The sequence below is a fragment of the Poecilia reticulata genome, linkage group LG5, assembly GCF_000633615.1.
Source record: "Poecilia reticulata strain Guanapo linkage group LG5, Guppy_female_1.0+MT, whole genome shotgun sequence".
NCBI classification, from domain to species: Eukaryota; Metazoa; Chordata; class Actinopteri; order Cyprinodontiformes; family Poeciliidae; genus Poecilia; species Poecilia reticulata.
Window position 1 is genome coordinate 5584513 of NC_024335.1, and position 16770 is coordinate 5601282.

General features: G+C 39.1%; 1 protein-coding gene across 2 annotated transcripts; it reads right to left on the reverse strand.

The window, feature by feature from the left end:
* Positions 1 to 100: 100 nt before the first annotated feature.
* Positions 101 to 16521, reverse strand: LOC103464507 (ras association domain-containing protein 1). 2 transcript variants are annotated; one of them, XM_008408653.2, is made up of 7 exons: positions 16203 to 16521; positions 13311 to 13663; positions 9875 to 9999; positions 1876 to 1980; positions 1497 to 1782; positions 1281 to 1396; positions 101 to 1192 (listed from the first exon to the last, which is right to left on the reverse strand). In XM_008408653.2, exons 2-7 carry the CDS (start codon positions 13627 to 13629, stop codon positions 1046 to 1048), a joined length of 1098 nt encoding a protein of 365 aa, XP_008406875.1. In that variant the 5' UTR covers positions 13630 to 13663; positions 16203 to 16521; the 3' UTR covers positions 101 to 1045. The 2 variants fall into 2 exon arrangements, with proteins under 2 accessions (XP_008406875.1, XP_008406876.1); XM_008408654.2 differs by lacking the exons at positions 9875 to 9999; positions 13311 to 13663; positions 16203 to 16521 and adding exons at positions 4148 to 4341; positions 4538 to 4694.
* Between the last annotated feature and the right edge of the window lie 249 nt (positions 16522 to 16770).

Consider the following 16770-nt stretch of genomic DNA (forward strand, 5'->3'; position numbering starts at 1 on the left):
TCTTTTTAAAAAAGGGAAGTAATTCCTACTTAGTTTGTTGATTAGCATTTCCCTTCAGGAGTTGTCTTACCCATTCTTGTCTCTCAAAGAAAACCACCGCTTAGTTTGTTATCTTTATTAAATGCTGTGCACATCTGTCACACATCCATAAGAATGCTACATTTAAAACAGGAAAAGTGCAGGAAAAGTTGAAGAAAACAGAAGACAAACATTTTAGTGATTAACAGAGAAAAACACAAATATAAAAGGAATGATAAGCAGCGTCCAGTTAAACACAAGTATGGCAACAGTCATTCATAAATCCAGTCACGCAGCGTGACCTGTGACACAGCTCTCTGACATTCATAATCTCATACAAATGTCCATACGTCAGTCATACTCACAAAGTGACCGCTAAGTAAAGAGTTGCACCCATCAGGGGTGTGGAGTGGACATGGCAGCTCTTCAGACTTGGATGCAATGAAAATTCAAATACCTTTCAGCTACAGACAAGGGATTTTTTTTTTAATGAAGAATTACAATCCAGAAATGTTGATCCAATCTAAGATTTTTGGGGCATTTGAAATAAAAACAGAGGGCAAAAAATAAAGGAATTTTATCCTTTCCGAACATGTCAATTTAGTTGTTTGTTTTTAGAAATGGCTCCATTACAGTAAAATAAAGCTGTTAAGTTTTCAAAGGATTTTAAAAAAAAAGCTGCATTGCTTTTTAAGATGAAGTCTGTCAGCTGAAGTCCAGAATAATCAGACGGCACCCGTTGCAGAACGTCACTGTCCCGTCTGCCAGTCTCAGTCCGCTCAACTCATTCTCTCAGGCACATCAGACTCTCCAGGTGTAAGGCACTTCTCATCTCTCGCATCATTTCACACCAACATACGCGCTAGCTCTTACTCTCTCATAGTCTTGCGCCCTATCTCACACTCTCGTTCAACCAAGAGGTGTTTTTTTCTTCCGCTGTTTTCTCCGGAGTCTTTGAATGCAGCAGCGTCCGGTCACAGCTGGCCAGCCAGGCTGCTGCACATCAAACTCCGTGCGCAGAGAGGTTTCAGCCGGGGGTCGAGCCGGACAGCGCCTCCAGCATCTTGGTGCGAGCCAAAGTGTATCGCTGTACGATCTGCTTGACGTGCTCCTCTTCCTCACGTTGCAGGATGAGCAGGAAGTTCTTCAGCTCGGGCATGGAGAAAGCATGCCACTGCAACAGAGGGGGGAAGGACATGTGAATGCCTGGAAGATTCATTAGAAGTTTGGATTTGGTTCTTTTAAGCGGATGCTTCGCTTACATTCACTTCACCAGTTTCATTTTCTTTGAGAACAAAACTGAGGAGCTTCTCATTGGGTCCAGCATTCAGGCGTAAACGGAGAGGACGCTCGTCGTCAGAGAGCTTGCGAACATAAACTGGAGGAGGCAAAATGGAAATGATTATTTTCTGAAAGAGCAAAATAGGACCAGATTTTTCTTTAAAAAAAAAAAAAAAAAAAAAAAAAAGAAACACTACCTTGGTCATGGCGCTCGCTGCGCTCAAACAGTGCAAACTTGCCAGGATTGTCTACCACAGTAAACTTTTTCAGCAGAGCCTCGATGACCTCGCGAGCAGAAGTACGGGAGCTTATGTGCAAATGCTTGGAGGCGTCCTTTGGCAGGTAGAAGGAGGTGCGACGCTTCACTCCGCTGGCTCGCTTCCCTCCAGCATCAGCACCTCCTTTTTTTGACGCTGGGACCGACACGGGGCGTGCTAGCTTGAATTGAACCTTCACAAAACCAGTGTAGGACCCATCCTTGTTCTGTTAAAAGATATATATAAATATTTTAAAATAACATTACACCCCAACAAAAAAAGCCTTTCTGCTAAAAATTAGTTTTAGATAACTACTCACCATGTTTATGAACAGATTGCTATTGATCTGGGAGTTGTATTCCTTCACTTTCTGCAGAATTTCAGCAGTTGTTAGCTCCTGTTTCTCACATTGGATTTGTTCATCCTACAAAGGACAGAGAGGAGTTACAGTGATGATGCACCAGGTGGCGCTGTTTCTCTAAAACAGCACAATATCTTTAAGTAGAAATGTATACATGATGAAAGCAAAAATAAATAAATCAGATGTCTAAAATTTTGCCACCTAAAAATGAAATGATATATTGTTGAGGATATTTTATTGTTTTTATTTATGTAGTATTTAAAATTTCAAAGTGAGAAAAAAAATTACAGCAGTCAGAAATACTATCATGAGAGATTTATATACCGGTGTGTGTGTGTGTATATATATATATATATATAGATAGATAGATATATGCGTTTTCTTCCAAATAGTACAAAATATGACACAAAAATGTAATTCTTCTAATCTATACACAAAAGACTGTAAATTAATTTCACACGGGATTTTACAGACAGGGGAACTTACTAGACCTAAAACAACTCCATCATTGTCGTTTTCCTAACATGTTATGAATTTCCCCCTATGGGTTCACACAAGTTGCATCAGACTCAACTTCCTGACAACGCAGCAAAGGGAAACATGATGATGTCAGCCCTCACTAGTCCTGCTTAACTCCTCTGATCCCTCTGCGTAGGAGGGCTGAAGGGAGGAGGAAGGGAGGCTGGCAGGGAGGATGAGGAAGAAGGGAGGGGGAATAACTTGCAGCTGTGCAACGACTGCGACCAACAGCATTGCATTCCTCAGCCTGGTGTTCATGTAAAAATAGCCTCTGCCCCCCCCTCAACTTCAGACTCTCACGAGACAAAGCTAGCCCTTGTTTCAAGCCACATCCTATTAGGTCAGCTGCCCGACAAACCACACACCTACAGTCATGTTGCAGTCACGCACATTTGGCCTCTGGCAAGTAGACGACCAGCAGCCTAATTTGGCCTGGTGTTGAGGCACAAATTCCTGCTAGTCACACTATGCAACATTTACTAAGCAGTCGTTACAGCTGAGACTTCAGAAGTGTTAAATCCATGTATCTGTACTTAGGGAAGCACCAAAAATGGCTTCAGCTGATTTTTGAAATGGAAGATAACATAAAAAAAAAGAGGAAGAAATGTTCTGCAGAAAATTACAAGATTATACCTCTTTATGCATAGCTTTAATCTGATCTTAAGTGCATGCAGGTAGCAAATGCTGGTACCTTTTTAGAACTAAAAACCCACAGATGTTTCAGTGTTTGACTTGCCAATGAATTGAAAATTAGAAATCCAGCCCTAAATTGTCATTTCAGCTCAAAATTTAACCTCTTAATTTATTTATTTAAAAAGAAATTTGCAACACATAAATCAATATCAAGTGGGAGATCAATAGTAATACTCCTAGATGGAGAGTTAACAATTGTTCCTAATGAGTCAGTAATTTAGTGAGTCAGCGGAAACTGGCATTTTGCAATGTACCTGTGCTAAGGAACATGCAATAAAGCTGTGCCTCCACATGCCTGCATAAGGAGCGCCAACAACATAAACAAGGGCTTCCGCAAGGCAATATATTTACTGTAAACTTAATCTGTTTCTCATCAAGACAGAATCGGACACCCCAGTGTGGGCGTGTGACTAAAAGATAGAGATACTGATTAAAACCATCAGATTTTATGAGTCACTTAGAATTGTGAAATTTGCCAAAAACCAGAGTCCAGATGACAATGAATGGTGGGTGTTGGGCTGGAAACTTGAGAAGCAAATCTGCGTCACAAGAACATAACATGTGGGCTGATTTCAAGAAGAATGCACCAGTGGGCCTGGAATTGTAATAACGAAAAAGAAAGCAACCCCTACTGGAATTTTAGTGTTTTGTGCTCTACAAACTTTTTTTAATTACTAAAAATTAGATAAAAGAATAAAGTTTCTGAGTGCTGAAACCAGAAAATAGAGGAAGCAGAACTCCACCCAGAACCAGGAAACTTGCTTGGCAACAATCAGGCCTGCTGGGGTTCCCTGGAGCTAACATATGATAATTAAAGGTAGAAACAGAACAGGCTGTGCAAATTCTCCCCATGTCAACAACTTTTTAAACTACGAACTCGCCTCTATTTGATGAAAACAGAAGACATATATAAATGAAACAACGCGAGAGTTGACCACCCAACCCGGTCTGCTCTCACTTCTCCTTTCCAAAAACTTTCATGAAGAATTATTCTGTTTGACTTTTTTCTCCGTCTCACCTTCTTAACGTCATTAGTAACAGTAGGTTTTCGGGGTTTGGGGAAGAAGGACGTCCGGGCGGTGAAGTACTGCTCGAACTCTGAGTCCGAGTCCTCCTCGCTGCAGTAGCCGCTGCTGGTGGAGCTGCCCCAGGTCATCTCGAAGGAGGGAGTCTTGTCCGAGCTGCTCGCCTCGCTTGCCATGGTTCTTATCGCTAATGATAATAATAATCAACTCACTTTTCAAAACTAAACTTTAAACGACCTTCTGAGTGATTTACCGACACAAAATTGGCGAAAGTGGTTGTTAGCCGATGCTAAGTAACGGTCACTGTTAAAGACTTCCAACGGTTATCTCGCGCACGATAAAACGTCTCTATGAACGCCCAACAACAAACCGCGCAGACTCACCCAGTTTTTCTCCTCCCTCTTCCTCTCTGTAGCTCTCAACTACCGGCCACGTTTCCAGTGTGTGTGAAACAGGATGTGTGGAGCTCTCGGCCCCGCCTGCCGCGCTTCCGTCCCCCCGCCGAGGCCCCACCCAGGCCGTTGGTTTCCAGTTTAGAAATACACAAAACGCCGGAGAGGGTCCGGATTGGACGGAAATGCCGGAGAGCCCACCATGCGTCCCCCCCCCATCCGCAAATAATGAAACTGGTTTGATTTGAAGCAGAGGTGGGTAGAGTAGCCTACTTCTGCACATTTTTATTCAAGTAAGAGAAAAAAGTAGGCTTCCAAGAAGAAGAAAAAGTATCTGGTAAAAAGGCTTTAAGTACTGACTAAATGATCACATCAATCATTTAAATCTTATAAATTACACAATCAGACGGACCAAAATATACAGATATGTAGAAATTTAGGTGTTTTAAAGATCAGAAAGAAAATTATTTATATAAATACCAGAATTACAAAAAAAAAAATCATGCAAAAGAAACACTTTTCCAAATAATTTTTTGAAACTTCAACAAAAACTGCAGATTAACTGGTGATTTTTATTTTTGTTAAAAACAAGCTTGTTCTTCAATCAGTGAAGTTACTCACCTTGGGTAGAGTACCCAGAAATTTTACTCAAGTAAGAGTAGTGATATATCATAATAAAAATTACTCAAGGAAAAATACAAAGTGCAGCATAGTGACAATACTCCTAAAAGGTTGTTGTTTTTTTCCAAATGGTTAAGTAAATGTAACTGAGTAATTACAACTCAACTCTGGTCTTAACAGAGTTGGGTTGTAATTTAAATAAAATATTTCATAATTAGAAATACATTATCTCTGATCATAAAGTATTAATCTTTATGAAAATCACCAGTTAATCTGCAGTTTTTGTTGAAGTTTCAAAAAATTATTTGGAAAAGTGTTTCTTTTGCATGATTTTTTTTGTAATTCTGGTATTTATATAAATATTTTTCTTTCTGATCTTTAAAACACCTAAATTTCTACATATCTGTATATTTTGGTCCGTCTGATTGTGTAATTTATAAGATTTAAATGATTGATGTGATCATTTAGTCAGATTAATACTTTATGATCAGATGGCATATGGACTCATATTTCACAATATGGTAACTCATATTACACAATTTTCTTCAAAGATGCTGATGGCTGTGGACGAGAAAGGTTTCCTGTAGCGGACTGTATTACATGGGTTCTATTGAAGCCACTGACTGAAAGACACGGTTGAATAATAGTCTTATATAGGGGATGCTCAGGGTTGTCCATAACATTACACAATAATCTCCTTAGGTTCTAGAGCAATCCCCAGAACACAACCAGGCTGCTTTATTAGATCGTTAATCCTTTTTAAGTCCCTGGTTCTCATGGTGCAGTGCACTCTCCACTTCAAACTTATAGAATACATGAAATATTTTGATGAAACCTTAAAGGATCTAAACCTCCTCAAGAAGCTCTGTCCCTTCTTATAATCTAAAACTCATTTGTTTAAAGTAATTAAGATCAAAAAGTGAGGATGACATATTTTACTGAGTCATTGAGTGACATTAGGCACAGGTATTGAAAACCAAATGTAGAATTACTCAGAAAAAATGATTTTGCATAAGGCCAATTTAAAATATATAATAGAAATATAATGTTACGGCCTTGAAGGCGGTCCAGATGTCAATGACTAACACCCTCCATAAGGACTGCTAGAATATTCTAGGGTAAGGCTTAGTGGAAGGAAAAACTGCATACAAGCAAACAGATAAATGAAGCTTCAAAAAGATTGTGAAGGAAAGCCCATTCATGAGTTTTGCTACAGCTGTTGCATTTCTTGTGTTAATATAACTGAGGACAGGACTGTGCTTGTGTAAGCTTTATGGAAATGTACAAGGATGGTAAAGACTTTACTTCCTTACCTAATTAGGCAGTATTCAAATTAGCCGTCAGCTAACAAAAATGTTTTTTTAATCAGCTATAAAACATGGTAATCAAAAAAAAGAAACACCCTAAATATCACTCTTTGTGCAATCATTTTAAAAAGAAATCAATAAATCAACTGTTTGATTATAAGTGTATTTCATATATGCAGTTAAAAGCAAAAATGATTGACTAATACTTAGCCTTTTATATTAAATAACTTATTTTGACCAAATTTTATAGACAAAATCACATCCAAATAACTGAAAGTTCATATTACAAATACTAATTTTCCTCCTATGTAAGAAGTAGTTGTCTATTTTACAAATTAGCCAACTACTTCAGATTTAGTTTAATTTATCATGATTTTCCCTCTGTACTAATGAGAGTTTGATCTAAAGCCAGAGGTTGAACATCCCACATGGAGGAAGGATTCCCCTCCTCCTCCTCTCCCGCCTCCTGAATGTCATGTGATGATGGGGGTTTCCGTGGCGACAGCCTGGCCAGCATGTGAGCTTTCTAGACCAAACTTTTAAAAAATGCACTCTGCCATTAATTCACACCCAGCCTGTTGTCACATGGTTATTATCTTCAATGCAAATTCAAAAAGAATGAAAAAACAAATCTGTTTGAAAAGAAACAGTGGGAGTCAACGAATTTTTGATTTAAAACGTGATTTTTAAAAAGCTCTTGTTGCGAGAGCCGAAGCTGCAAATTTAGAGCTTTGCATCTATTAGTGGAGAAGTGTTGTCAAGAAAACAAGTACCAAGTTAGGACTGTTTGAAGAGGGAAGTAAGAACAACAAAGTTCCCGTTTAAGTTTCAGCTGTAAGCCTGGTCAAGTTGCAGTTCCTGCTCAAGAAATCAGGGAAACCTAATTTAGGTTTTTATTTTAAATGAGTGCAACTTTGGTCAGGATCTAACTTTTTATATACGGTTATCACTAAATGTTACTATTGGTATCTAATAACGGGGCTGCACAGTGGCGCAGTTGGTAGAGCTGTTGCCTTGCAGCAAGAAGGTTCTGGGTTTGATTCCCGGCCTGGGGTCTTTCTGCATGGAGTTTGCATGTTCTCCCTGTGGGTTTTCTCCGGGTACTCCGGTTTCCTCCCACAGTCCAAAAACATGACTGTTGAAGTTAATTGGCCTCTCCAAATTTCCCCTAGGTATGAGTGTGTGTGTGCGTGGTTGTGTGTCCTGTGTGTCTCTGTGTTGCCCTACGACAGACTGGCGACCTGTCCAGGGTGACCCCACCTCTCGCCCGAAACGTTAGCTGGAGATAGGCACCAGCAACCCTCCTGACCCCATTAAGGGACAAGGGTGCAAGAAAATGGATGGATGGATGGTATCTAATAACCTCTAACATTAAATACACAACTGGCCAGAAAGCCAACTCCAAACAGTTTTTCTGATCTTTTGCCTCAATGTCTACAATGTAAAACGAGTGAAACAGCCTAAATTAAACATGTGTCGTTCCGTCTTTACGGAAAACTGTTTAAAATGTAATATCACCAGATGGACTCTCAGAAGAAGTTCATTTCCAGTACCTACTTCAAATCTCACATCCTCATGAAATTAATAGAACAACAGAAAAGGTCATCTGAAAGTACCCTTCCTTTAAACTAAAACTCACTTTACTTTCAACCAACAACAGTATTTAACTTTTATAAAAAATGTGTTTTTATTTGTTGAAACTGTCAGTATGCTGTGACAGTATAACATGAGACAGATGATCTGTAAAGAGATCAATCTTCTCCACCTCATTTTGTCCTTTTGGTTTCAGTCCTTTTCATTAAATATAAAGTAGAGCAGTGCTATCCCTCCCCCACCTGTTTCTGAGCTCTGCTGCTCAGCTCACTGAAGAGGTGTTACTACATTTTGCTTTCCTGAATAATCAATGTTACTTTGATAGCAGCAGGAATAATAAAAAATGTGTTAGCATGCGGATATGTGAATGATTGACAAAACTGAATAAAACCAACATACAAACAGAAGTACAAACGTATTTAATTTCCTCTTAACATAAGTGATCTTGGTCTTACCAAAAAGTCCATGTAATCTGAAGTACTAATACTACTACTATCAATAGTATTAATAATTTTACTATTATTATTTTTAATATTTTGAAGCATGAAGATTTTTTTTTATTACAGTTTCTGGTTTGTATTCTTCAACATGGTTCTCTTTTTATGATCTGAAGCACTTTGAACTGCCTTGTTGCTGAAATGTGCCATACAAATAAACTTGATTGACTGATCAATTGATAATGTCCCCTCCACACCAGTTTGTGTCAGAACTGAGCAGAACCAAAAGCACTAAAGGTATTCCAGGTTGGAAGGTTTTTCTTGCATTTATCTGTATCATTTTTTTCAGCAGCTGAGAAGCTGGTTGTGTATTTCTGCTTAAAACTGAAGCGAGAAAAAGGAAATGTAGAAAGAAGTATTTTTTAGAAACACATTATCTGACGTCCTAGTATAAACTAGAGGTATGTTACACCCAGAAATCTTCCACCATCTTCCTTGACACAAAGCAGACCTCACCTATGCAACTTATAGATTACATAAGTCAGTAAGCGTGGCCTGTCAGTGTTTTTATTTTTAGTTTATTTACAGATTATTTAGTACTGTGAAAGAGCATATAAACGATACTTTTCATCCAACTACTTTTCTTACCTTTCTTTTACTAGTTTATGTGGTTCTGTACCTGGAACCAAATGGGTTAAAACCTATGACTTTATTTGTGTAAAGATATCTGCAGCTAATATTGCGTTTTCTAAGAGCAAAAAAAAAAAGCTGTTGGGCAAAACATAAGACAGAAAAGAAGGTGATGTAATGGTGGAAATCGCATTAAGCAGGAAAAGACAAACTGTTTCGACACATTGCAGGTCATTTCTAAAACTCTCTTCAAGCAAACAAAGAATTAGAACTGATCACTGCATAAAAATTTTAATGTGCTCAGATTTTTCCCCACAGATTTGCGTTCTCGTTTAAAACCACTGACCCAGATTTTTGCACCAGGTAATTTTTTGGTAACAAACTTCTCATTTGAATCATCTGACTTTCCTTTTCAGAGCTGCTGCTGTTTATTGCAAACCAGCTTGAGATGCAGCTTTCAAGCAAAACGGTGTGTTGATATAAGTAAACTTACTGACCTTTGGATAAATAAGATAACGGATATTTTTTAATGCACTAAAGAAATGGTTCCTGTTTTTGGTTGTAAAGCAGGTCTATTTAAAGCAATCCAGCCCTGCCATATGAGAGGCTTATAGAGAAGTCCTGATATGACGTCCATAAATAAGAAGAAACAGTGCCTACTAGAGTCCTGCCTGTGGGCAGTGCTCACTTCCACTAACAAAGCTAGGAAAGACACTGCAGTGAAACACGAGAGGGCTCACCACATTGGTGTCGGTCTCGATTGTGTGCTCCACGACAGCGGTGAGGTCCGCCGTAGAGCCTCGCTCCCAGCTGCAGTCCAGCCGAATCAGCGCACGGCAGCGATAGTGGCACGTGAATCTGCAATCTGCACATTCAGAAAGTTTAATAAGTTCAGGACACACACACCTAAGAATACAAAAACAAAGAAGAAAAATCTCAGGTTATGCTTGTAATTTGGTGACCCATAAATGTTGTTGTTGCTCTACAAGCAGAGTTTTACATTTACTTGAGTAACTCTTTTGAAAAAAAATGTTTTAGGAGTAATTTTACTGCACTGTACTTGAGTAATTTTATTGTAAAGTACCACAAGTCTTATTTGAATAAAATTTCTGAATTTTCTACCCACTGTGAGCAATTTCACTGAATGAATAACAAACATGTTTTAACCAAAAATTCACCAGATAGTGACACACATCTGCAGTTTTTGTTAGTTTCATTTTTTCTTTTTTACCTACTGTATATGAAGTATTGTCATTTTCATCCTTAAAATGCCAAAATGTCCACTTAACTTTTTTGTTTGGTCCATCTGATTATGCACTAAAATTAGTATCTTTTCAAATGATTGAGAATTTGAAAAGATACTCAGTACCGGAGTAAACTTTTTATGAAATGCTTTTTTACTCTTGCTTGAGTAAAAAAGCAAGAGTAAAAAAGCATTTTTTTACTTAAGTAAAAATATGTTGAAGTAGTGCTACTGTTACTTGAGTACTCATAAATGGACAAATAGGAATCACTTATCTCAGAAGTGTTACTGTAGTTGTTAGAAATAAATAAATGGAGGTTAAATTTAGACGAAAGATAAAAGATTATGGTTGGGCACTTTAGATTAAGCACAAACCACAACTGCTTTCTTCTGTTCAGGTGCTTTCAGACGCCTGAACGAAAGTTCTGCGAAGCTCAGTGAGCAATAAAGGAAACAGATTTGCTGTTTTGATTATGACCAGAGCAACAAACCACCTACAGTGTGCTAGAAACAGCCTACTTTAAACCACTATTAAAACCAAAACAAGCACATAGGTTAGTGCTAGCATGTTTCTGTAAGCAACACTCATCCTTGCTCTCTTTGTTGTTTCTGAACTCTAGAGATTCAACTAACGATTATTTTAGTAATCAATTATTCTGTAGATTAATCAATCATTCTGATGATTAACCAATTAAGCGTATAAAAACGGTCACATTCTACAGATTTCTCTTTCATCCACATAAGTGAATTTTATGAGATATGATAAAACCTAAAAAAATTACAAATAATTTTTTAAAAAAATAAAAAAATACATATTTTATTGACTGAAATGCAGTAACATAGCATCCTTTAGCTCAGCAAAGAAGCATCTGCAGGTAAGAAACTCAACCTTTCTGCTTAACTTAACATCAGCACAGTGTAAGGCTAATCTGGTGATTATTTTTTTTTTTATTAACAGATTAATATTTGGATAGCAAAAGGTAAGTAATAGGATTTTTTTTTATGTACATAATTTGACCCTGGTGAAGTACAAACTATGCCACTTAAGGAAATAGAACATATCCATCCATCCATCCATCCATTTTCTGCCGCTTATCCGGGGTCGGGTCGTGGGGGCAGCAGCTTCAGAAGGGAGGCCCAGACTTCCCTCTCCCCAGCCACTTCTTCCAGCTCCTCTGGGGGAACCCCCAGATGTTCCCATTCCTGCCGAGAGACATAGCCCCTCCAGCGTGTCCTGGGTCTTCCCCAAGGCCTCCTCCGGGTGGGATGTGCCCGGAACACCTCACTAGGAAGGCGTCCAGGAGGCATCCTGACCAGATGCCCGAGCCACCTCAACTGGCTCCTCTCGACGTGGAGGAGCAGCGKCTCTACTCTGAGTCCCTCCCGGATGACCGAGCTTCTCACCCTATCYCTAAGGGAGARCCCAGCCACCCTRCGGAGGAAACYCATTTCGGCCGCTTGTACCCGTGATCTCGTTCTTTCGGTCATGACCCAAAGCTCATGACCATAGATGAGGATGGGAACGTAGATCGACCGGTAAATTGAGAGCTTCGCTTTTTGACTCAGCTCTCTCTTCACCATACTTCACCATAGAACAGAAAGTTTTCTTTACCTTAAATGTTTGGCTTAGTTAAATACTGCTGTGAATATGTTTTCCTTTCAGCATATGGCCTTTTTAGAGTTGGTATACTCTAGTACTTTAGAGATTGGTTGAGAATTATTTCAATAATTGATTCATTACGATTAATGCAATCAGCCCTATTGAACACACGAGGTAGTAATATATGCATCACAACTTAAAACTAAATCTGTCTTCCTGTCAACTCTGACAACCCTCCCTGACCTTGCAACACAGCATAATCCTGCCACCACCATGTTTCACAGTAGGGGTGGTATATTTAGGGCTGGGGTACTCAAGTCCAGTCCTCGAGAGCCACCATCCTGCAACTTTCAGATGCATCTCTGCTCCTGCACAGCTGTATCAAATGAATGGCTGCTGGTGAGGGAATTCAGCCATTTGATCCTGGTCTGTTGGAGTAAGGATGCATCTAAAAGTTGCGGGATGGTAGCTCTCGAGGACTGGACTTGAGCACCCCTGGTTTAGGGGAATGTGCTAGTATTCCCGTCACACATTGTGTTTTGTACAGATGTAAAAGCATGCCGCCTTGTTGACATGACATAAAACAACAAAGATAACAAGTGTTGAGAGTCTGGGGCCATTTAAAGCTAAATCTGCAGAATTAATGGCATTTTCCTCAGTTTAAGTTGCCTCATTGTACTGATAGTATAGAGTAAGGTTTTTATTCTTGTTCTGAGTTTTTTGTTTTGTGTACCGAGGGCTGGACAATAAATCAGTAACAATATACATTGTGATAAACATGTGATACGTTTGGTAGAGTTTTCAATAATTTCACTGAACTCTGATCCAGAACAGCTTTCTGGGAGATGTATGCAGAGAAAAGGCTTTGACCACTCAACCTCTCACTGTGAGCTAAGCAGAGTTGGTGGCATTAACTAACTCGCTCATTCTTTGGTTACCTAGTAACTCACTCTTTGGTTACCTAGCAACAACCTAATGAGTAAGTTGCGTAGCAGCAGTTTAAGGTTTCACTACTAGGTCTCATAACTGCTTAAACATAAAAAACAGTGTGGAGTGAAAACTGTGAACAAAACAGGAAAATCCACACCACCAGTTTGGAAGTATTCCAGATATTTAAAACCAAAAAACGAATCAAAAATGATCAATAGATCAATATGAAATGCTTTTATCGTGATAGGTTTTTCAGACATGTTGTCCAGCCCTACATGTAGCACAACATTTTTAGCAGACCTAAAAAGTCATAACAGAAAAACATATTTCATACAAGCTGTCTGAAAATCTCTCGTTGCTCTCCCCGACCATGCAGATGCACCAAAACTTTAAACGGACTCACTGACACACCGCAGGCTCTGCTTGTAAAGGCCCCAGATGAAGTCGCCGCACAGGTCGCACCATGTTGGCTGAGCGTGGCTGCAGGGCTGAAAGTTGTGTCCCTCTCCTTTCTCCTCCACAAACTGGGGATCCTGAGAGCTGCTCAGGACCCGGATGATGCCCACGCGGCTCAGCAGGTCCGGCACCTTCCCCGGGCTGATCCTCAAGGCGTTGGTTCGCTCCAGGCGTGGGGGTGAGCACGGCGAACGCGGGCCTGCCAGTTCTATCTGCTCTCTGCTGGAGTTCAGGTCCCGCAGCTCGATGAACTCCCCCCAAGACATGGTGGCTGTCAGAGGTGAGCTTCCAACGTCATCACTGTGAAAAGGGACGAGGAACATGAAGCAAACTGTATCAACCTTCCAGACAACCTCCTGGTTCTGGTCTGCTCTACATCAGAACCAGAACCAAACAAGGAGAAGCACCATTCAACTTCTACGCACCACCACAAATCTGGAATAATCTTCCAGAAAACCACAAAACAGCTGAAACATCTTTAAATCTAGAGTAAAAGCCCACCTGTTGAGAGTTGCTTTTGAAACAATGCCAACTTTGATCTGATTTGTTGGTGAAGTGCACAATACAAATAAAAATAAAAAGAGGAAACATGAAAAAAAAGGGTCATATTGTCACCTTCCTAAAAGATGACGATATGACCTTTTAGGAAGGTGACGATATGAAGTCACCTTTAAGTCATGGCCATTTAAGCCATGACTTAAACGGATTAAGTCATTTTTTTGCCAAAGGTGATTTTTTTTGTTTTGCCTAAGACATATTTTAGAAATAAAGAGGTAGTGACACGATCTTCAATAACTCTTTGAAAAATCTAAATTATTGAGTAACAACAACATTTTATTTCCCTTTGGGATTCATAAAGTAATTTTGAATTTGAATACTTTTGGTAAAAATTGACTAAGGCCGTCATTTTAGGATGGTGACCAGAGGTGCACCAATTTCCAATAAATAAATAAACAGCACCAATAAATTTAAAAAATAGTACTGACCAAAAACAGAATCAGCAGGTCAAGTTGTTAAAGATCGATCATCGGTAATCAGTAATCGGCCAGAAAGCTGCAATCGGTGCAGCCCTAAAGGTGACAATATGGATATTCCTGACTAACGTGGCACTTTTTCATTTTATGACAAACTAAAAGCCACTAAAAATAAAAATACATATGACTAAACCTGTACAATCAGTGAATGAACCTCTGTCTTTTATCAGACATCCAATTGTTTTATATAGGGATGGATGGGCGACATGGATTTAGGATTATATCGCAATATTTTGGGATAATATTGTGATAACGATAAAACTTATGATTAAAAAACTATTTAAGACAGCATTCATGGGATCAACAACATAAATAATGTTCTTGAAAAACATTCCCATTTGAAACAGGCTTCTTCAGGATTGTGATTTCAAATGTACTTTTTGCTGTGCAACAGACAGAAAATAATACAAATAACACAATTATACTATTAGCTTTGTTCCTTATTTAACACTATTAATAGAAATTTATCAAGACAAAGCAAAGTTCTTATCATAATCAGAAATTTTTACAGTAAATGATAAATATCCACCCAGTCTGATATTAAACAGCCAGTGAGATTAGAAAAGCCACGACAGAAAACCAGAGTGTGAACACTCCCTGTGGAAACTGTGATGATATTCTTAAAGGTGATGTTCACGTTCTGAAACTTTCAAAAATAAGATGACGTGAAACACAAACCAAAATCGTTTCCTATTTATTATGTTAATGGAAAAACTGATCAGCTGTTCTACAAAGGACCTGAATAACACGTTCATTTTAACTGAATAATACTGCTGAAATTTTGTCAAATCATAAAGGGAAGAAATTATTACATTTATTTTTGGTTCTTTATTTGATAAAGGCACAACAACATGACTGTAGCACATGTGGAGGAAGTGAAGTGTTTGCATAATGTTTGGCACACAAACAGATGTGAGAAAGAAAGAAAAAGAAAGGAAGAAAAAAGGAAGAAAGAAAGAAATATGTTTAACTCATATTTATTTATTACAAATCCACAAAATACACTGACTCACATTTCAAAGAAACAAAGACACTCAAAATGTTTTAATGCCTTTAACAAAGGTTTGTTTAACATAAATTATCTCATTTTAATTGTTGAGAGCCAGAAATAGGTAGTATTGATCGAATAATCGACTAATTACAAAATCATTGGGGCAAAATAACTGAACCCGTCCTCAGTGAGGCTTGCTTGTCCCAGTTCCTACAAACTTTCCAGCTAAGGAAAATCAACACACCAAGCTGTTCTCCCGTTTTGCCAGTTTTGAAGAGGGATGCGTCTTGTCGTGCATAGGTCAGATTTTACTCATTGTGAAAATAATGCAAGAAAATAGTTTGGTTACATTTATTAAATGTACGGGTAGCAATAACAAAAGCGACGTATTTTCTTATAAACAAATATTTAAATCTTAGTTCCCCAAATAAATGCAACTTACTCAGTTTAAGGGGGTTTTCTTTTCTTTCTTTTTCTTTTTTACGGGAAAAACAAGTTGCTTCAAGAAACAATGAATAAATTATACCGGTTTTATATGCTGTTTCTAAAAAGTGTGGTGGATACGCTGTTATCGTTTCTTCAATCCATATTTCTCACGTAGCCTATTAAAAAAGTTCTTAAGGAAAAACAGATACAGTTACGTGTCACTTCTATAACCTGCTAAACATTACTGTAAACAACACGCTTTCCATAAATTAAAATACAAGAATGCTGCTGTGATGAGAGACTTTAGTAAGAGCAGTTCTTCAAGAACAAATCTGTAACTATTCAGGTTTAAATATGTGACTTGTTAAAACTGTAGGAGGTAACTTACCAGAACAGAGGAGAAAACCACGCCGTGTTTGCCGCTTTGTCTCAAAACTCCTTCCATCCGAGGAGAGAAAAAAACTTTCCGCAGAAAAATGTCGGACTGTTTCCAAGTGGCGGAGGTGTTGCTGCCCCGGCTACATCTCTGGAAATCAGCCGACCATCGCCGGCTAACGGGACCGCGAGGCTCGGAGGAGGGACGGGGACAGCGGGGCTCAGCCTCGGCAGAACATCACTGAGAGTCGGTGTGAGCCGCCGAAGGAGGAAGCGGGTGAAAAAACGGAGAGTGAAAGATGAGACTGAGCTGCGATGACATCCGGAATGTCTTCATGTAGGAGGGGGGGGGGTTGCTGGCTGCTGCGTCTGGAGAACAGCAGCTGAGTGGGCGGACAAAGTCCCCCGACCCCTCAAACCCACGGTCTCTGGAGGGACGGATCGAGGTTTCGCTTGCACCGGCAGCAGAAAAAGCTTGAAAACCACAAGCAAAAAAAAAAAATGCAAATGATGTTTATCTGCGATCAGTTCCACAGTCTTACACATTTGCCTACTTTTAGATATGAAACCCCCTGCGAAAA

What these genes read in the sequence shown, in the direction of transcription:
- LOC103464507 (XM_008408653.2), bottom strand. Translation starts at nt 13,629, where the DNA reads ATGTCTTGGGGGGAGTTCATCGAGCTGCGGGACCTGAACTCCAGCAGA. An exon ending in TCGAGACCGACACCAATGTG is followed by an intron (nt 1,981 to 9,874) that starts GTGAGCCCTCTC and finishes TGTCCTTTGTAG; the next exon opens with GATGAACAAATCCAATGTGA. An exon ending in ATGAAACTGGTGAAGTGAAT is followed by an intron (nt 1,193 to 1,280) that starts GTAAGCGAAGCA and finishes CCTCTGTTGCAG; the next exon opens with TGGCATGCTTTCTCCATGCC.